The 22,486-nt window shown below is 46.3% G+C and overlaps 1 protein-coding gene across 3 annotated transcripts in view; it reads left to right on the top strand.

Moving 5' to 3' along the window:
- Nucleotides 1-22,486, top strand: part of LOC144819829 (uncharacterized) — a 254,736-nt gene that overhangs the window by 193,070 nt on the left and 39,180 nt on the right. For all 3 annotated transcript variants that reach the window (XM_078677556.1, XM_078677555.1, XM_078677554.1), the window contains 2 exons: nt 600-689; nt 2,046-2,156. In XM_078677556.1, the coding sequence (XP_078533682.1) occupies nt 600-689; nt 2,046-2,156 (201 nt within the window). The remainder of the gene's footprint in view (nt 1-599; nt 690-2,045; nt 2,157-22,486) is intronic.

Below are 22,486 nucleotides of genomic sequence, written 5' to 3'. Positions count from 1 at the left end.
TATCACATCTTACTCTTTTCAATACATATTTACATAAGCAGAGAGGGAATGGTTCTCATGAATGCAGCTGCACCTCTATGTGGGCATTTGTCTAAGCCAGAATCATGTCAACCTCTCTCTCCGGGTGAATTGAATCCCCGGCTTTTTGTTCTCCCCACAGGGTCAACAGTAAAACTTCAGTCCACCAGGAGGCTTTTTTAATCCTGTTTTTTCATCTATTAATGCACCTCTGCATCTCTGATATATCTTACCCACACCTCCATAGTAGGGACTTAGGCATGTGTTACAATCTCCTAAGGGCTCCCCTCCGAGAAGGGTTGTAGACCGCGGTGGTTTTTCTCCAAATGCCAAAATGAGGTGGGACACTCTGTAAAAGCATGTCATCTCTGGCTTAGTGAGAGCTTACATCCTAAAAGAAAGGCTCCTTTCTTAGCAACAAAGGAACACACATTTTAGCTGCACACCAGGAGTGTTAGTATTGTTGTATGTATGTTTACAGGACATACTTTGTAGCATAGTCCCCCATTTTCCCTTTAGTACTTATGAATGGGTATAAAAATGCCATTTTGAAATTAAAAAGCTATTATATTCTGCTGTAGGATTCCCCTGTCACAGGAATGAGATAGAGACAAGTTTAAGAGAACATCGTGGCAAAGAAAAAGAAGAAAGCAGCAGGTCTCTGAAGTCAGGTAAGCTGCATAGCCTTGCAATTCTTCTTAACCCAGGACAATTTGCAAATAAATTGGTGACCGAAACACATATCAAAAATGTGCCTAAGGCCCGATTCACTAAGCTTCCCTTGAAAATTAGGATTTGTATTTATTGTAGAATTGAATCTATTATGTGAGTACATTTTGGTATTTTTAGAAAAATTTAGAAGATTCCCTTGAATATGGATGGAAATTAACACAAGCTGAAGCTTTCTCTGTGTTTCTTTTCCTTAGTGTGATTGTCTAGTAATGTATTCTCTTTGAGGGAAATCCTCAGAAGTACACGTCACAAAAACATATACATTGTAATGACTTTTTTGTCTGCAGGGAAATTAGTTTTCCCTGTGGGGAAAAACCCTTCCTCCACATGCTCATGGATAAATTGGGCTGTTGCCTTCATTTTGGTACTGTGGAAAGGCACTTATTCCTGTCATATAGAGGACTATTTTTACATGGGTTTCTAGTGTGGGAATTTATTCACAAAGTGTTTGTGAATATGTACCAAATTCATTGTTTGCAAGAGTTACTGTATTTTTCCAAAGCCATCCCTACTCCTGTAATGCAATATTTCCGGCTCTCAGTACATAATTGGTGAGGGTGACAGATCCACTATATTGAACAGTCTTCTACTGTTATACTAATTATAATAAATATAATAGGAAGAGGTGTGGCGCCGCGGCTAGGGTGACTGACTCCGGAATCTGGGGATCATTGTTCGATCCCCGGCACCGGCGGCAGATTAGCCCAGCACCATGTGACTCTGGGCAATAGCTTGCTTAATCTTCCCAACGGCCCCCAGCGCCTAGAGACCCTTACGGGTGATTGTGCTCTTTGCAAATGTGGATTGTTATTGTTGTTGTCGTTTGTTTGTTATAATACTGTCAAGCAGAAGATAGAATTTCTGACCACAAGTGCTTTTTAGGGCATAAATAGGTGCACAGATCTTTGTAAATCAGGTCTTTAGTAAGTGCAGTGAGGGAATGAAACTGGGAGTTAGCCTTTTTCCACTTCTGACCTATTGCATGATTCCTCCACCTAACTTGCACTACAGTTTTTTCCTGATGTCTTGGTTTTTATTAACTATTTTGCAAAAGTCCTTACTGTCTAACACTGGGCTACATCAACCACTGCCAGCAAAAGGCAGTTTCTTGCAATCACAATGCAATTGGTTAAAGAATGTACAAGAAACATTTTGGAAGGACATATAAAGATTTCTTAGCTAAGTCAACAGATTACAAGACAAAATATTTAAGGGCACGTCTTTGTCACAACTACAATTAGGGCTCCTTTACCATGAAAGCATATAGTTACTAACTTGAATGTGTTTTTTAACAGTGCCTCATGTGACTACAACACTTCCTTCAATCGGCATTAATGAAGAGGGTGAGACCTATCCATTCGAAATCAACCACTTCAGAAAAAGAGAAAGAATTATTGGTCCTGCAAGTGAGTAAATAAATCCTGGCTATTTGTGAAGGGACTTGCCTGATCTGATGTCTTAGGCTCTGCTGAAGTTCCAACCACCAATCAAGGCTCTCAGTTACTCCAGAAAGAAGCACATTTATGGATCTGGCTATTATGTTTAGCCAGCACCCACACTTTACTCAGGTTAGATCATATGGAAGTTGTTTATTAAGCTGCCTAGAGGAACGTTGACTGTTAGGTCACATTCTTGATGATCTCAGCATAGTTTGAGGAGAAGACTACTTCCCATTGAGATAGAAGCAGAGAGGTGTTGGCCATCTTGCTGGTATGTCCATACCCATAGTCTAACAACAGTAGAGTGCAAAATTGGGGAACCAGGCTGTTAGAAATGGGGGTCTCTAGTTGGCAGAGGTAGGTACCACTGTCCAAATAGGGACCCTTGCTTCTAGTCAGGACAAGGAGATAACTCTCTGAGATAACCCCTGCTCGCCCTCTAGGTAGCTTGGCCTGAGCAGTCTAGGCTAATCAGAGGCAATGCGTAAAGTATTTGTACCAACACTCACAGTAACACAGTGAAAACACCACAAACTGATTCCACAACAGTTTAGAAAAATAAAGGTATTTAATCTAAAACTACACAAGACCAAAACGATAAAAATCCAACATACACAGTTCAAGAATATGGTTTCAAAAAGAGTTCTTAAGGTTGCGTTAGAGTTCTTCAAGTTGCGGTAAAAATAACCACGGTTGCGTGAAAAGTTCACAGATGCGTCACGTTTACTCACAGTACCTTTAGTTGCAACAAAGTTCCAAAAGCAGAAGCTGGTGCGGTGGAAAACAAGCGATGCGTTGCTCCTGAGACCCTGGGGAGGCGATGCGACAGCCCCGCTGCAGCAGCGGGCGTGTTGCGACGAATCCGGTCTGTATGGGGAGGAAGGCCACTTGTATGGATTCCGGTGCGTAGGTTCCGTAGGAAGTCTGTTCTCGCAAAGGCACGATGCGACGATCTCGTAGGTGCTGCGACGATCTCCGGGGCAACGATGCGCGGTCCAGCGGTGATCCTTTCTCTCGCAGCTCCTCGATGCGATGATTCTGCGACGACACTCGCAGCGACGTGATGCGGTCCGCCAGCAAGCGGTGCGGCGTTCTCACCCAGCGACGACAGGCTCTGCGACGATACTCGCAGCGATGTTCGATTCTCCCGCACCGGTCTGGTGCGTCCCGCAAACGAAGGATGCGACGTCTCTGGCAGCGGCGTCAGGCGCTGTGACGATCTCGACCTCCGTAGCGGCGGGAAACTTCTCGCACTGTCGGGGATGCGCTCCGCAAGCGAGCGATGCGACACTTTTCAGCTTCAAAAGTCACTCAAGCTTAGTTTCAAGCTTCCCAGCACAGGTCCAACCTCCAGATGCCCCACAACTGGATCAAGCACTCTAGGAGGGACAGAACTCTCTCAGCAGAGTTCAGGGAAGCTGGGTGTGAAGTCATTTTGTTCCTGGGACTTCAAAACAGGGAGCCAGCTCTTCTCAGGCCCTTGGAGATTCCTTCAAGACAGGGGACACAGCTCAGCAGCAAAGTCCTTCCCCTCTCCTTGGCAGCAAAGCAACAGGTCCGTCCAGCAGAGCAACAGCAGGACAATCTTCCTTCTTCAGTTTCAGCTTTCTCCTTGGCAGAGGTTCCTTCTTGATTTCCAGGATGATCTAATTTTCTGTTGTCAGGGGTCCTGTACTTATACCCCTAAAGTCTTTGTTCTCTGGGTGCATGTGGGCCCTGTGCCCGGTCTGAACCAGTTCTGGGTGGATCCTGAGTACTTTGTTTTGCTGGCTGCATCTTTCCTTTCAGAGTGAGGGGCAGGGTCCTCAGCCGCCCAGCAGGGGGGTGGAGCCAGCATTGTGGAAGGCAGGCACAGCCCTATTCAGCCCAGGTGCTAACTCCTCCCACCACTCCAGTTGCAACTGCAGTCATTCAGCCTAGTGCTGACTCATCCATCCTGCTGGGGAATTCCCCAGCCCCTGTCACTCGCAAACCAGACAGTCAATACACAAACAGGCCCAGGCACACAGAAGGGTCAGACAAGAGAACAGCCACTTTCTAAAAGTGCTGTTCTCAAACACAGGATTTAAAAACAACCTTTCCCAAAAGATGTGTTATTAAATTCTGAGTTCAGGGATACTAGATACTTATGTCCTATCTTGTTCCTATGGGAAGAAATGCTGTTAACCACTGTAGCCAGCATCCCCCATGTTAATCTATGGAGCAAGATAGCCTTGCAATAGTGAAAAACGAAAATGGCTGTAATTCACTACCAGAACATGTTACCTGCACCAGTACATGCTCTACCTTTTACATACACTGCACCCTGCCCAGGGGGGTACCTTGGGCCTTCCATAGGGGTGACTGATGTGCACGAAAAGGGAAGGGTTAGGCCTGGTCAGTGGGGACACTGACCAGGAGGACATGGCAGTTCTAAAACTGCCCATAGGCACTGCAGTGGCAGGCCTGAGACACCATTTTAGGGCTACTCATGTGGGTGGCACAATCAGTGCTGCAGGCCCACTAGTAGCATTTGTCATCACCAGCCCTGGCACACCCAGTGCACTTTACTAGGGACTTCATGGTGATACAAATATGCCAAACATGTATATCAAATCAGAATAGCAATTTACACAGGGAGCACTTACACTCTGGCACTGATCAGCAGTGGCAGAGTGTCCAAAGCATCTAAACCAGCAAAAACGAAATCCAGCACAGCATCAAAAATACAGGAGGTAGAGGCAAAAAGATAGGGGAAACCACGCCAAAGATGCCAGGTCTAACACGTGTCCCCTCCAGCTGAAAGTGGGGAGAACTACCCACCCTCTTGGGAGTTCTCTTCACTAAGGCGGAAAAACCTGGACAGACCATCAGCGTTGGCGTGTTCTGTACCAGGGCGGTGTTCCACCGTAAAGTCCATCCCCTGTAGGGAGATGGACCACCTCAACAGCTTTGGATTCTCACCCCTCATATGCATTAACCATCTGAGGGGCCTGTGGTCGGTCTGAACACGGAAGTGAGTCCCAAACAGGTAGGGCCTCAACTTTTTCAGAGCCCAGACCACAGCAAATGCTTCTCTCTCAATCGCACTCCACCTCTGTTCCCTGGGGAGTAGCCTCCGACTAATGAAAGCTACCGGCTGGTCTCCGTTCTCCTCAGTGACTTGTGAGAGTACTGCTCCCACACCATGCTCTGAAGCGTCTGTCTGAACTATGAACTCACTGGAAAAGTCAGGTGCCTTGAGCACCGGTGCTGTGCACATAGCAGTTTTCAGGGTTTCAAAAGCAGTTTGGCAGGCGTCAGTCCAGTCAACTTTTTTGGGCAACTTCTTGGAAGTGAGTTCTGTCAAAGGGGCGACAATGGTGCCATATCCTTTGACAAAACTCCGGTAATACCCGGTGAGTCCTAAAAAGGCTCTCACCTCTGTCTGGGTCTTGGGGGGCTCCCAAGCCAGAATGGTATCAATCTTGGCCTGTAGGGGCGCCACCTGGCCGCTCCCCACCTGGTGTCCCAAATACACCACAGATCCCTGCCCTATCTGGCACTTGCTGGCCTTGATAGTGAGGCCTGCCTTTTGCAGAGCCTTCAACACTTCGCAGAGGTGTTGCAGGTGTTCCTCCCACGTGGAGCTGAACACAGCAATGTCATCCAGGTATGCGGCGCTGAATTCCTCCAGCCCGGTCAGTACCTGGTTAACCAGTCTCTGGAATGTGGCAGGGGCATTCTTCAACCCAAAGGGCATGACACTGAACTGGAAGTGCCCCTCTGGCGTTGAAAATGCAGACCTCTCTTTGGCCCCATCAGTTAAGGCAATCTGCCAGTACCCCGAAGTCAAATCAAATGTACTGAGGTACCGGGCAGCTCCCAACCGATCCACGAGCTCATCAGCTCTGGGGATGGGGTGTGCGTCAGTCTTCGTGACCGCATTGAGCCCACGGTAGTCCACGCAAAACCGAAGTTCTGGAGGGCCACCGGGGGTAGCAGCTTTCTTGGGTACCAAGACCACTGGGCTAGCCCAGGGGCTGCTGGAGGGCTCAATCACCCCTAGCGCCAACATCTTGGAAACCTCTTCCTTGATGCTGGCCCTGACCTTGTCAGCTACCCTGTAAAATTTCTGTTTCACAGGCAGACTGTCTCCAGTGTCCACATCATGGACGCACCAGTTGGTGACTCCTGGGGTCAGGGAGAACAGGGAGGAGAACTGACCCAACACTTGGCGACAGTCACTCTGCTGTTCTGGGGTCAGGGTGGGCGAGAGGACCACACCATCCACTGACCCATCTTGCTCCTTAACTGCCAGGAGGTCAGGGAGAGGATCACTATCCTCTTCCATTCCTGCATCTGTAGCCAGGAGCATGGTTACTTCAGACCTCTTAAAGTGTGGTTTGAGGCGGTTCACATGCAAGACTCTCAGGGGCTGCCTGGGAGTCTTCATGTTAACCAGGTAGGTTACCTCACTCTTCCTTTCCACCACCTCATATGGCCCAGTCCACTTGTCTTGGAGCGCACAAGGCTCCACTGGCGCCATCACCCACACTTCCTGCCCAGGTTGAAATTCGACCAGAGTGGTATTCTGGTCGTACCATCTTTTCATTTCTTCCTGGCTTGCTTCCAGGTTCGCCTGAGCGAGCTTCCTGAAGCGTTGTGTCTGGTTGCGGATGGCCAGCACATAGCTGAACACATCCTGGGGGGTTTTCCCGCGGGACTTTTCCCAACCCTCCTTCACCAGTGAGAGAGGTCCTCTAACAGGGTGGCCATACAGGAGTTCAAAAGGACTGAACCCTAAGGACTTCTGAGGCACCTCCCTGTAGGCAAACAACAGGCATGGTAACAAGACGTCCCACTTACGTCTCATGGGCTCCGCTAGGCCCATAATCATACCTTTCAGGGTCCGGTTGAATCTTTCAACCAACCCGTTTCCTTGAGGGTGGTAAGGAGTGGTGAACTTATAAGTTACCCCATACTCCTCCCACAGAGACTTCATGTACTTAGAGATGAAGTTGGTACCCCGGTCGGAGACCACCTCTCTGGGGAACCCCACACGGGAAAAGATCCCCATCAATGCACGGCCCACCACGGGTGCTGTGATTGTCCTGAGAGGGACTGCTTCCGGGTACCGAGTGGCGTGGTCCACCAAGACCAGGATGAACCTGTTGCCTAAGGCCGTCTTGGGGTCCAGGGGCCCTACGATGTCTATGCCCACCCGCTCGAAAGGGGTGCTCACTACTGGGAAGGGCTGAAGGGGGGCCTTCAGCTTCATTCCAGTCTTGCCACTGGCTTGACAGGTTTGGCAAGATCTGCAAAAGGAACCAACGTGCTTTCTCATCTGGGGCCAGTGAAAGTGGGTGACAAGCCGGTTTAGGGTCTTGTCTTGCCCCAGATGTCCTGCAAGAGGCACGTCATGAGCCAGACCCATTAGGAAGTTTCTGAAGCGCTCGGGTACCACCAGCACACGGGCTGCACCGGGCTCAGCAAACTTAGGCTCACTATACAACAAGTCATCTTCCCAGTAGATAAAGTGATCTCTGGCTGCTCCACCTGCTGCCTGGTCTACAGCCTGTTGCCGCAGACCCTCGAGGGAAGGGCACTCCTTCTGCGCCTTGCAGAATTCCTCCCTGGAGGGAACACCTTCCTGCTGCCAATGGGTCAGCTCAGGCAAGTCTCCCAGTTCGGCTACCTGTTCCCCTGTAGGTTCCAGGGCATCCCCCTCAGGTTCTGCTCCTTCCTGGACCGTGGGAACGGCTGGGGCTGGTTTCCCGCGCCCTCTGCCTCTTCCTCTCCTGGCAGGTCTCTGGGCCACTGTTTCAGGCTCCAGTTCTGCTGAATCACCCTTACTGGCTGCCATAGCACGCGTGGTCACACAGATCCACGCAGGAAGACCCAACATCTCCAAATGAGTTCTGTGCTCCACATCCTTCCATGGAGAACTCTCCAGGTCGTTACCTAACAGACAGTCTACAGGCAAGGCATCACTGACAACTACCTCCAAAAGACCAGAGACTCCTCCCCATGCAAAGGGAACCTTTGCCAGCTTGCAGAGGCGCACTGAGCTGTCAGCTGCCACTACAGGGCGGAGTACACCAGGGATGATTTGCTCGTCAGACACCCACTGACACCTCACAGATGTCACGCTGGCTCCCGTGTCTCTCAGAGCCTCAATCTCCCTCCCATTGATGGTCACCTTCTGCCCATATTTCTTAGTGTTAAAGGGCAGTAAGGTTTCCTGGACCATCTCTTGGTCTCCTAGAGAGACAAGGGTCATGACTGCTAGCTCCCCCCAGTCACTAGAAACCAAATCCCCTCCCAAAGCTACACTAGCTAACGCTGGGGCGGGGGCACCAGTGGGTGCTTGCTTCTTCTTGGGACATTTTGGAGCTATGTGGCCCACTTCATTGCAGTGATAGCCGGTAGGTGGACCCCTGTTGTATTTATTGTCCCGCCTGCCATTAGAGGGCCATGGCTGCTTAGGTTTGGGGGGTTGGGATTCCTTTCCCTGGGAACTATTTTGGGGCCCTTCTGAGAACTCCTTTCGGTTACCCTTGTCCCCCCCACTCTTCTGCTGGGGACCCTGCCCACCTTTGGCTGTGGTACCCACAATTCCTCTGTGGACCATGGTACTGGTCCAGCGGTCCGCCTCCTTAGCAAGCTCAATGGGGTCTGTCAGCTTGCTGTCTAAAAGATGCTGGCGCATCTCTGGAACACAAAGACTACTCAAGTGCTCCCAACTGATTAAATGCAACAACCCCTTAAAATCAGTTACTTTACTGCCCTTCATCCAACCTTCCAGTGCACGCGAGTACCAATTCACACACTCCATCCAAGTCTCAGACTCTTTCTTCTTGGAGTTCCTAAATTGCAGTCTGTACTGCTCTGGGGTAAGGCCATACCTGAGACATAAGGCCTCCTTCATATTGGGGTAGGTCATGGCACCTGCTAATTCTAAGGGCTCTAGAGCACTCCTCCCAGAAGCCTCAAAATGTTTCCACAGGCCCGCCCCCCAATGCTGATCAGGCACACCATCCATCTTCAATGCAATTTCATACGAAGTGAACCAGGCATAAATATCTTCACCCCTATGGTAATTCTGTACCAGGTCCTTGGGAATATATACTTTACCCCCATGCACTGGCTGCGCGCTGCCACCATTAGAACTGGCATCCACCTTCTTGGCTTCAAGATCCAGTTCTTTCATGCTCAACTCATGAGCCAAAAGCAATTTCTTTTCCTCTAGGGCACAAGCCTCTCTCTTGTCTTCCGCTGCCCTTTTCATTTTCATGACTTCCAAGTCATATTCTCTCATTCTCTGATTTTCTTGTAACTCTTCTGGGGTGAGGCCCCTACCGGAGTGGTTGCTGCCAGCTCCTGAGCCTACTCTGCCCACTGGCAGATCCTTGCTGTGAAAACTGTTTTCCACATCCACAACATCATCTCCCTCTTGAGCCTCCCAATGGGCCCTCAAGATTTTCTGCAGCTCCTCCTTTCTGTAGGCGCTTTTTATGGGGCACTCAAACTCAAGGCAGAATTTCCTAAGTTGCTCAACTTTGTATGAACACAAATCTTCAATGCAAAACTCTAATTCTTCTTCTGCCTCCTGACTGGGTGCCTTTCCTTTCACAGACATGATGCTTGGAAGAGTTACTCAAAAATAGGAAAATCAAAACCAAAAACCAGTAGTATGCGGTGGCGTAGTGGTCTGCACTCACTAGTGATGTACACCAATTACTGTGGGTCAAGTACAAATACAAGTTCAAATCCCACCGCCTGACCACCAATGTTAGAAATGGGGGTCTCTAGTTGGCAGAGGTAGGTACCACTGTCCAAATAGGGACCCTTGCTTCTAGTCAGGACAAGGAGATAACTCTCTGAGATAACCCCTGCTCGCCCTCTAGGTAGCTTGGCCTGAGCAGTCTAGGCTAATCAGAGGCAATGCGTAAAGTATTTGTACCAACACTCACAGTAACACAGTGAAAACACCACAAACTGATTCCACAACAGTTTAGAAAAATAAAGGTATTTAATCTAAAATTACACAAGACCAAAACGATAAAAATCCAACATACACAGTTCAAGAATATGGTTTCAAAAAGAGTTCTTAAGGTTGCGTTAGTTCTTCAAGTTGCGGTAAAAATAACCACGGTTGCGTGAAAAGTTCACAGATGCGTCACGTTTACTCACAGTACCTTTAGTTGCAACAAAGTTCCAAAAGCAGAAGCTGGTGTGGTGGAAAACAAGCGATGCGTTGCTCCTGAGACCCTGGGGAGGCGATGCGACAGCCCCGCTGCAGCAGCGGGCGTGTTGCGACGAATCCGGTCTGTATGGGGAGGAAGGCCACTTGTATGGATTCCGGTGCGTAGGTTCCGAAGGAAGTCTGTTCTCGCAAAGGCACGATGCGACGATCTCGTAGGTGCTGCGACGATCTCCGGGGCGACGATGCGCGGTCCAGCGGCGATCCTTTCTCTCGCAGCTCCTCGATGCGATGATTCTGCGACGACACTCGCAGCGACATGATGCGGTCCGCCAGCAAGCGGTGCGGCGTTCTCACCCAGCGACGACAGGCTCTGCGACGATACTCGCAGCGATGTTCGATTCTCCCGCACCGGTCTGGTGCGTCCCGCAAACGAAGGATGCGACGTCTCTGGCAGCGGCGTCAGGCGCTGTGACGATCTCGACCTCCGTAGCGGCGGGAAACTTCTCGCACTGTCGGGGATGCGCTCCGCAAGCGAGCGATGCGACACTTTTCAGCTTCAAAAGTCACTCAAGCTTAGTTTCAAGCTTCCCAGCACAGGTCCAACCTCCAGAGGCCCCACAACTGGATCAAGCACTCTAGGAGGGACAGAACTCTCTCAGCAGAGTTCAGGGAAGCTGGGTGTGAAGTCCTTTTGTTCCTGGGACTTCAAAACAGGGAGCCAGCTCTTCTAAGCCCCTTGGAGATTCCTTCAAGACAGGGGACACAGCTCAGCAGCAAAGTCCTTCCCCTCTCCTTGGCAGCAAAGCAACAGGTCAGTCCAGCAGAGCAACAGCAGGACAATCTTCCTTCTTCAGTTTCAGCTTTCTCCTTGGCAGAGGTTCCTTCTTGATTTCCAGGATGATCTAATTTTCTGTTGTCAGGGGTCCTGTACTTATACCCCTAAAGTCTTTGTTCTCTGGGTGCATGTGGGCCCTGTGCCCGGTCTGAACCAGTTCTGGGTGGATCCTGAGTACTTTGTTTTGCTGGCTGCATCTTTCCTTTCAGAGTGAGGGGCAGGGTCCTCAGCCGCCCAGCAGGGGGGTGGAGCCAGCATTGTGGAAGGCAGGCACAGCCCTATTCAGCCCAGGTGCTAACTCCTCCCACCACTCCAGTTGCAACTGCAGTCATTCAGCCTAGTGCTGACTCATCCATCCTGCTGGGGAATTCCCCAGCCCCTGTCATTCACAAACCAGACAGTCAATACACAAACAGGCCCAGGCACACAGAAGGGTTAGACAAGAGAACAGCCACTTTCTAAAAGTGCTGTTCTCAAACACAGGATTTAAAAACAACCTTTCCCAAAAGATGTGTTATTAAATTCTGAGTTCAGGGATACTAGATACTTATGTCCTATCTTGTTCCTATGGGAAGAAATGCTGTTAACCACTGTAGCCAGCATCCCCCATGTTAATCTATGGAGCAAGATAGCCTTGCAATAGTGAAAAACGAAAATGGCTGTAATTCACTACCAGAACATGTTACCTGCACCAGTACATGCTCTACCTTTTACATACACTGCACTCTGCCCAGGGGGGTACCTTGGGCCTTCCATAGGGGTGACTGATGTGCACGAAAAGGGAAGGGTTAGGCCTGGTCAGTGGGGACACTGACCAGGAGGACATGGCAGTTCTAAAACTGCCCATAGGCACTGCAGTGGCAGGCCTGAGACACCATTTTAGGGCTACTCATGTGGGTGGCACAATCAGTGCTGCAGGCCCACTAGTAGCATTTGTCATCACCAGCCCTGGCACACCCAGTGCACTTTACTAGGGACTTCATGGTGATACAAATATGCCAAACATGTATATCAAATCAGAATAGCAATTTACACAGGGAGCACTTACACTCTGGCACTGATCAGCAGTGGCAGAGTGTCCAAAGCATCTAAACCAGCAAAAACGAAATCCAGCACAGCATCAAAAATACAGGAGGTAGAGGCAAAAAGATAGGGGAAACCACGCCAAAGATGCCAGGTCTAACACAGGCCGATACATCTGTCCCAGTTATAGAGCTGGTGGTGAATGTTTGTAACAACATATGGTAGCTGTCTTCTAGACATTGAAGTTGTGATGCTTCCTGAGAAAAAGATTAATGCCATGGTTAGACTGGCAAGCGCTCTTTGTGTAACTGTTCAGACCACAGTAACATGTTTTTTCCAGCTGTTTCAGCGATTGTAGAATTAAATCTGTAAAGCTGTTTAGATTAGTGAGAATGATTTTCGAACAAACGCCATTGATGCTTATCAAGGTTCAAGGTTCAAAGACACTTTATCGGATAACGTCGTATCCATAAAAACTCAAAACACAACAATAAACACGTTAAAATTTTGCAAATTATAGAGTCAGCATAAAACCATAGCAGCATACAATATACAGTAATCTTTAGATTCATTAAAAAATCATTAATGGAAATCATAAAAACTCAGGGATTGGACATCATTTGACGTGCTCGGACTGCAATGCTCAAATAAGTGCCTGTGCGAAAGACCAACTCTTCATCGTCCAGGGTAAGTAGTCTTCAACGCGCGTGTTCCAAGCTAATGGGCATCTGCTTTTTAAAATACGGAGTTAAAAGCCACTTAATATATTTAAATAGTATTTACAGATAAACAAAAAGTGCAGAATAGATTGACCACTTTGGCCGTCACACGGGCAGGGATTGCAATCAAGGCCAGAGTGGTAGCCAAAGGGAAAACATAATACAAATGTTATAGTGCCAGCCCTTAAACGAAACAAGAGGCTCCTCTCCCATTGGCAGGTTAATATAATTAGCCAGCAGTTGTGCAGAATTTCCAATGGCCATTTAGCTATAAACAAGGGATTTTTCGGATTCCTTTTCGAACCTTTCTGCTCTATATATTAAATAGAGCACACTTCTAAGCTCACTTTTGATTGCGGGCATTGCTGAGCTAGGATCTGTATAAGTACTTCCCTTATTAACGCTACAGAGGCTCTGATACACCCCTGACAGCCATTGTATGTCTTTCCCTTTCGCACATCCTATACAGTCACTAATGATCTGTTAGGGATGCGGCCAGGTTTTTCCAGACCGTTAACTAAAAAAGGGCAGGGAGAGCCCTAACGAAATATTTGATAAAATGTAGGTTGAGTTCATTGTGGCAAGTATATTGGGGTTTGGAGATTGGGACACCTTATAATTTCCTGTAAAATCTATTTTCTTCCTTTGGATGCAGGTACTATTGGCAAAGCCCCAAACCGCAGCGCCATACATAGCTCTTGGCACACATTGGGACTTAAACATTTTTTTAAATGCCTAAAATGGTACCTGTTCTCTTTGGGCATGGGAGGCTGAGGTTCGAGTTGGAGGCCTTTGAGAACTTGCTCCTGGCATGTGCCATATGGTCACTCCAGGAGCCGTTTGCAGCAAAGACCACCCAAGATAAGGAAAGGTGCTAGTACTCATCAGCTTCTGGTTTCCCACAGATATGGAACTAAGTTGACGTTTCTTGGGACCACACAAAATTATAAAAGTATTTGTAAAATTAGTGCAGCAGTCTAGGCTATCCATATGGTTGACAAAGCCCCGCACTAGCATACGTATGGACCGCATCATCCACATAGAGTAGTACAGGGAGTATTTTCCCGTTAATTTTTGGGGCATCTTGGGTTAATGATTTTAAAGTTTGATTCAGTCCATTGATGTAAATCATAAAAAGAAGGGGGGCCAGAACGCAACCCTGTCTGACCTCCCTACCCGCATCGATGGCTTCAGAAACCTCATCCCCGCATCCAATCCTCACCCGGGCTTTAAGATCTTTGTGCAGGTGTGCCAAGAAATACACCAGGAGCTCATCCAATCCATATGTCAGCAGGATAGATCAGTACTTTGACCTATTAACAAGGTCAAAGGCTGAGCTGAAGTCCATGAAGGCCAGATAGATTGAAGAAACCCGCGCCATGGTGTATTTGCCCATAAATAAATTAAGATTGAGGCATTGTTCGTTGGTGCCCACCTTACTTCGGAAGCCCAGTTGACAAGGATCTAAAATTCCATTTTCCTCAGACCACTCTAAAATCTTATTGTGTAGGACTCTTGCTATTTTTTTTAAAGTATTGTCAATTAGGGAGATAGGCCTATAACAATTGAGTTGAGAATGACATCCTTTTTTAAAAATCGGAACGATAGTGCTTGTGGACCTGGAGCTGGTTAATGGAGCGTGCATTAGGTTGTTAAAAACATTTTAAAAGCAGGGGCGCCCAAAAGTCTTGCTTGCATTTAATAAGATCGATGGGTAGACCATCTGGTCCAGGGGCTTTATTACCCATGCTCTGATGGATCGCTTCTTCCACCTCGGGTTGGGTCATCTGTATTCTGGTTAGTGGCCCCATACTCAAAGAGGTCCGCCTCTTGTGCGGGTGCAGCGTACATTTCTGTAAAGTGCTTTTCTCAGGACTCGCTTGCGATGGTGCAGCTTATGGGGATGAGAAGCTGCCCCATAGATCGCAAGTCCCTCACAGCTGACCAGAATGTATCACCTTTTTTATTGTTTGCCGCTACCACTAAAGTCTCCCAACGTTTTTTTTAAATTTCCCCTTTCTGGTTGTAAATCGCAATTTTATACCTCCGCCTGGCCAATTTTACTTCAGAAATACATCTTGGATCAGATTATAAGGCTCTGCGAAGTTGTTTATTGGCCTCCGAGCACTTGTGATCGGACCATCTGGGGTCATGCTTCACATGGGAGGTCGGTCTTGACAAAAGCATTTTTATAGCTGAGTAAAGTTTATTAAAGTCATGAACAGCTTCAGGGAATGGGTCTCAGGCTGATAAACATAACATGAGTTTATAAGGTGCATATTTTCCTTTACTACCGTCTGAAACAGATCATTATTATCTACGCCCCTCCATATTAGTCTCAAGTTATCGGTGGAGGGTGTTAGATTCCTGACCCCACATTCAGAGGTGAACATGGGCCGTGGGGCTAGTTTCAGCCCTATTCTAATGGGATTATGATCCCCCTGGCTCGAGGTAATGACTTCAGCTTCCATTAAGTGGTTGGCGAGATAGGGGGATATAAAAAAGAAATCTATGGTAGAGAAACGCCCCCTTCCCCTAAATGTTGGCAATGGGTGGTTATTTGCGTGATTTGCTCCAACAATGTCCAAGACATTAGTGAAATTGTGCATGCACAAAAACGTGGCCATCTCAGCGCCCCTACGACAGGTAGAGGTAGAGTTATAAGAGCCTGAGCTGTTTAGTCTATCCATTAGTTTCGCATAGAATCATCCCCCCCCCCAAAAGAATACCAGTGATTCTTGCTGATTCTTGCTGGGAATCGAGATGGGAGATGAAATCAGAGAGCTGAATGAAATTCCTATTGGGGATATAATAAGACTTGGAAGTTGCGACTGTTAGTAGACAGAACCTTGATACTGCCCCCAGCAGCAATATTGATCCCAACAAATAAGCCCCCCAAGGGGCGATCAAATTTGGAACTGGGGGCTAAAATATTGTGACAGTAAAACCCATTAATGTGTAGATCATTGGTAGCCCAGGTCTCCTGAAACATGACTATGTCCTGATCCTCAATCAGGCATAGCCAGTCCGGGTCATCAAGCCTCTCTTGAAGGCTGGCAATGTTCCAGCTCAAAATACTTAAGTCTAAATTGGCCTTAACTTTAAGTGTGGTGGGCTGATCGTCTGGGATATCAGTTAGGGGGGGGGGGGGGGCGGGAGCAAGATCCTGAGGATTTTTCAGGGGACAAGGGAGGTATTCCACTGGGAATATTTGTCAATCCTGTGTGTCCAAATCTGACAAGGCCTGGAATCTATTGGATACAGAAGTTACGTTAAACACATGATCTATGGGCCTAAATTGTGGTTTGTAAAAATACCCCCAGGGGAGCGCACAAATTCTCAAACTTTGACTAAATGTTTGTTGACAAAAGTTTAAGATACAACGAACCAAATGAGGCCTGCGAAAGTTCATCACAATGCAGTCCCCATCGATGTTTTTGGGAGATTGACCAATCCACCCTACTCGGCGGACCATAAGTATCTCGTTCATGCAGGATGGGTGGAACCTTTTGTGGTTAGTTAGCCAATCCACAGTCTTGTTACGGAGATCAGCCCACGATTACCTCTGACCCTCTAATAGAACAGGTACACCGGTCAGAACCAATACGTAAGGGCAGGTGGCTAGAGATAAATGTAAAACATCTGCGTTGGGTTTTGGGTGTTTGCTCCTCATGCTGTCTGCTGCATCCTGACTTAAGACAGGTAGTGTGGATGGAATGTTGGCAGAAGCTGAACGTTCAGGCTGACTGCTGCATAGGCCGAGGTTCTCGTAATAAGCTCCCCATGTAGGTCCTGTGAGTTTCCCTTCTCAAAGATAGATTTTGGCGCAAGGGGTACTTTGGGTTTACGGCAGATGGTACGAGGATTGGCAGATGAGGATTCTTCATGCATATTGGAACTTGAGGTTGGCGGATTCAGTCATGAGTTGGCATATACCAGCGTTGAAAAGTCCACCACGCGTTATCAACTGGTTTTGGGCTCTCATTAGTACCATAAATGTTTCAAGTGTCCATGGCAGTGACCAGATATTCTACCTTTTCTCGGAGGGGGTAAGATTCCTATCAAGCAGATCTTTGAAGAGGGCTAGTGCTTTTCCCAATGCTTTTCCAAAATGCTCTCTACAAAAGTGGAAAGTACGACATCCCCAATAGCATCTTTCGTTGATGCTGGTAAGACAGCATCTGTCTGTGTACTAACAGAGTTAGTTTATGTTGTGACATGGCTTGGTGCAAGGGTCGCAGGTTTGGCAGATCTAGGACCTTTTGTGATTTTGGATTTTTGGGTGGGGAAACCCGCTTCCTTTTGACTGGTGGTGCTCTCGCCTTAGCCTTGTCACAGGGTTTTGCGACCTGTCCTCTAGTAATTATGCTAGGTCCATTAGGGGTTGCCATTGGTGCTACATCCGGGATTACCAGAGGGGGATTCTGAGGCAGAGTTGGGGGTGTGGAAGGAAGGAGCAATTGGGGGTTCCCAACCGAGTTGGAAATGCCTAGAGACAAATGCGTATGTAGTGTGCTGGGATCTAGAGAGAGTCGTCTTGCTGTCATTTCTATTTCTTGGGTTAACAGTGATTCAGCTCTCACGATAAATGCACCTAGGGTCCCCGCTACTCCTTTGAGCTTGCTCATGACGTTGATTGTGTATGGGCCGGACCAAGTTCAACGGATGTGGGACTTTACTTTTTATTGTAAATGTTGTTGTAAATGTTGATGTTTCACATTCAGCGATTTGAGTGGGGTTAGAGGTGATGTAAGCAGGGTTATTGACGGGTCATTACTGCAGGTGGCGATGTTAATTGAATCAACATTGAGTTTAAAGGTGTGGTTCTTTGTTGAAGTTGTTAACGGTTCAAATTCAAAGAACATTAGCGTAAAAGAAAAAAAAGGTGGTTAATGCTGTTGTGTTTTTTTTTCCAGTCACTCCTTTACTTACATAGCTATGCAAAAATGCGCAGTTTGTCACAGAACAGTACATGCAAAGTGATTCTTTTCAGGGCTTTGTGATGAATGAGGCTTCTGATATATTACATTTAAGCTTTAGTTTTGGGCAAGGGTGATCATTTGGTATGCCCATAAGGATATAAAGCTCGCTTGCTGATCTTGAAGACTGATCTGGGAGGAGAGGCAGTGGATATCTTAAACTGCTAATGGGCTGTGAACATAGCTGCTAACCTATGGCTCCCGCATCTGCTTGGGTAAAGCGGACCCACACAGTGTTAGAGATGTGTATACATAAAGGGAAAGCACACCAAACTATATTGCAGTTCAAACCTTTTTAATAGTCCTTGGAAAATTGTATTATATTTCCAAGTGTCCGTGGTGTTGTATTATCTTCACAACAATGTTGATTCCATCCAACAGACGTAGACACAGTGGATTATTAATGTTAAAATCTGTTTATTGGTCAATCTTTTCGTGGACACACAGATCTTGTCAGCACAGCCAACGTGTTTCGTCCTCATAAGGGACTTTATCAGGGCTGAAAAGTACATATATACGAATAAATACATTAAAAACCCCATTACATAACAAAACACACATCAAAACTTTTTACATAAACACAATACTCACTCAAATCCCCTCCAACAAACATTTAAATGTTCCATAAATTGTTTCAAATGTTGAAATAATATGCATAATTACTAGATCTTATCCATGTATTATTATGTAGAACACACTATTTAACAACATTTTAGAAAAATATCATTTTAGGATCCGCTTTTAACTATTCATTACACTATGGAGGACCCATACTTTCCTATATCAAAAAACATCTTATATCGGCATACAAAATTATTATCATTAGTTACAAAACATTATCAGTAGTGGAACAATCCTTCACAATATTCCATATTAACCGACGACTTGCTCTGAAATATATTTCTAAAACCTATATCCATTCTTAAATTCCATTTAAAAAGTAAACTACACGATCTATACAGTTCTTAAATGCAATGTATTATATATCCTGAATAATTATGAGCAGAGATGCAAGTGATCCAAAATGAAGAGCACAAACTATTAAACAATGAAGATTTTCCTAGTTAATTATGGAGGAAAGTATTAGTTTCATTAAGGACACGGAGGCAAGTATTATGCTTCTCTGATCTTGCTTTATTTGAACAGCATCAGTCAAGATTCTGAAAAACTACAAATCCCATAAGGCCTGGAACCACCAGCCAATGGTAGAAGACAACGCAATACCAATAATAACTAATAGTAGCCCAGCAACACCTACAAAAATAATAAGCTTGACTGCAAACAGCCCTCTTTTCTTGTGCGAGAAGTTAATAAACATTGAACAAAGGAACTAGTGAAAACACAATTGTTCTTGCTGAAGTCAAAGGGAAAGTTCTTGGCAGAAGTATATAACTCCAGGACACAAGGAAACAAGGGAGGACGAAGTTGACTGAGGAGCTCCATGGAGATCCAGGGAAGACTGACGGGAAGCACCAAGAGAAGATGAAAAATCCTTAAGAGGAAGAAGGTGGTGCTGGAGTCACTGTCAGGGAGACAGAGAAGCATGAAATTAATAAATGTTGAGGTGGGATGATACTCTCCTCCATGTCTTTAGTAAAATTAAGACTTTCCTTCATAATTTACTAGTGAATTCTACATTTTATTGCTCTTATTATGCTTTTAAAGCATGTTAAATACTACCGTAGATGCAGTATGTACAGGTTTACTATATAAAGTTCTGAAAACAGTATAATTGGACCAATCAGCTGATCTCCGACTCAGACTCCTCTGGAAGAAGGGGCGCCAAAAATGGAAGTATCTGTACGCACTAGGGACATGTACCACTTAACACAGTGAGCAAAGGTAGGGCACAGGTTTGGGGTATTTCCTAAATCAGATAAGAAATTGGGAGTGTGAGGACATTCTGAGATTGTCTTCTGCTCATAAACTTTGAGGCATTGGACAACACAGGGCTTGGTTGATCTGGGAAGAATGGATAAAAAACAGACGTTACATTTGTCTTAGTACATCTGCGAACCGTAAAGAGTACACCTGTTGGAGTAAATTGGCGATAAGAAATATCTGAAGCTCTAACATCAGACAAACGTTTAATGGAAATGAAACATAAAAGCATGGTAAGTTTTGCTGATAACATTTTTAAAGAAAGTTTAGAATTATCAGTCCATGAGAGAAACAACTTCAAAACTACATTTACATCCCATAATGGATCGTACTCAGGAATAGGAGGATTACAAAATTTAACTTTCGACAAATGAGCGAATGTTATCCCACCAATTTTCCATTGCTTTATGGGTGATTGGTAGAGTTGGTAGTTCTGTAAAGATGGATTGTACGATATATTTGCCGCTGCTAGCATCAGCTGCCAAGAAATTAACTATGTAGGTGATATCCGTTGAAAAGGGAATCAACACATTTTCCTACACACCCGCTTGTCAATAAAGACCAAGCTGATATCTAAGTCCTTGTAGTTCCTGGCACCCATGATTCGTTAATGTAGTCTGGGGCTTCTAGTGAAATGAGCAGGAAAGATTGGGAGACCCTGTTATCTTCCAGGCTGAAAGAATGGGGGTGTAGTGTACAACCAGATAGTGAGGAAGACCCGAGGGATCTAAGAGGAAGCCGGGAAAGGAAGGGAGAAGATTTGGAAAATCCATTGCTAATTCCCGGAGGGGGTGTACCACACCTGTGATTGCCAGAAGGGAGATACCAATACAAGAGGTGCCTGTGACATTTGACCTGCACTACAACCCTTTTTATCATAAGAAAGGGAGGAAAAGCATATTTGATCAAGTTGGACCAGTCCTTAATAAAAGCATGTGAAGCTATGGCCAAGGGATCTGGGCGCCAACTGAATAAATGGGGAAGCAGAAAATTAATTCTGGAAACATATAGGTCTATCTGAAAAGGTCCCCATTGAGGAGCAAAGACTTGAAGACTGAAGGGTGAAGATTCCAATCACTGGCTTCTCAAGTATGACGAGAATGCCAGTCTGCTACAGAGTTGAGTTCTCCTGGCAAGTATTCTACATGTATGGAAATTTTGTTTAGAAGGGAGAATCATTAAAACATTTTGCCAGTTCCGCTTAAGGCTTTGACTTGTGCCACCTAGGTGATTGATGTATTGGACCACGGAAATGTCTATTTGAAGAGGAATGGACCAGTGGATTCAGTGTTTTGCTAGGCTTCTGTTTGCAAAGGAGCCTGCAAGCATCTTTAAACAATTGATATGCAATTTGTACTCCTTTAGAGTCCAGATTGGTCCACAACGGGCGGAGCACCCCAAACTTCTTACATCTGATTCTAACACAAGATCTGGCGCTTAGGCGAAGATAGTCTTGCTGTTTCAGGTGTCTGGTCTATCCACCATTGAAGCTCAAGTCTGGACTCTTGATCTATAGAGTTGGAATCGGAATAAGGGAGGCCTTTATGTAAGTGGCAATTTTTTGTCTTTGAAGGGCCCGAAAATGTAGAGAGCCTAGAAAGATGGCCTGAATAGAGGACAAAAGAAGTCCCAAACTTCTTGCAAAAGTTCTGAGAGAAATAACTGCACTCCGAAGTGTCTGAAGAATCTCAGATTTTATGGTTTTTACCTTCGCTGAGGGGAGATGAAGCGTGGCGGTGGAAGCGTTCATCACAAAACCTAGAAACTCTATCAGTTTTGTTGGGAAGAGCATAGATTTTTCTGTGTTGATGAGAAAACCCAGGTCTGACAGCAGAGAACACATCAGGCACATTTGAGCCTGCAGACAGGATACGTTTTGGATCATTAAAAGGATATCGTCTAGGTAGATGATAAGCCTGAGCCCTGAAGATAATAGGTCAATCATATTGGAGGATAATTTTGGAGAAGGAAACACAGTCTGCAAAGGCCTTGAGTAAAGTTCTAATAGATAACCTTGAACAGTGTTTAGCAGCCATGGATCTGATGTTATACCATTTTGGTAGAAACAAACTAAGTTGACCCCCTACGGAAGGAAGACCAGAAAAGGGACTTACCTGATTGTGAGTTATATCGGGAACCCTTGTCCCCATGACCTAGGAGCATTTCCCATGCTGGGGATTGAACTGGGGCTTGTAATCCTGGTAGGAGGAATTGTAGGAGCCTCTGAAACCTTGGATGTGGAAGTTGCAGTTGGTAAAGCGGCTTCTGCCTCTACCGGCCCTGGTGAAATCACATTTGGGGATAACTTTTCCCAGTGACTGTTGCGCTTTGTCAAGTGATGCAAAGGTAGAACGTATTTACTGAGTTCCCTAATAAAAGAATCTCCTAGCAAAAGACCTTCAGCCCTAATACCATGGTCCATAGAGGCCAGATTTACCAGTTTAGGGTCCAGTTTTAATAGCAGTACTTTACTACATTCATGGGTTATGGCGGCGTTGGCCGTGCCTATTAAGCAGAAGGTTGTTTGCACCCATAGTAAGAGGACTTCAGGATCAATGACATAGTTATCCAGCCTGGTTTTAAAATACAGGCCAGCGGACCAACAATCTCTAATAACTTGTCCTGACACATGGACCAAGCTTTATCCACGCCCTTCTGGGGGTCCTTCCCAAATTTGGAAAAGAAAGTGAGCA

This window comes from Lissotriton helveticus, chromosome 2_1, assembly GCF_964261635.1.
Source record: "Lissotriton helveticus chromosome 2_1, aLisHel1.1, whole genome shotgun sequence".
Lineage (NCBI taxonomy): Eukaryota > Metazoa > Chordata > Amphibia > Caudata > Salamandridae > Lissotriton > Lissotriton helveticus.
The sequence above is the reverse complement of the archived record's forward strand: the minus strand, read 5'-3'. Positions and strand labels throughout refer to the sequence as shown.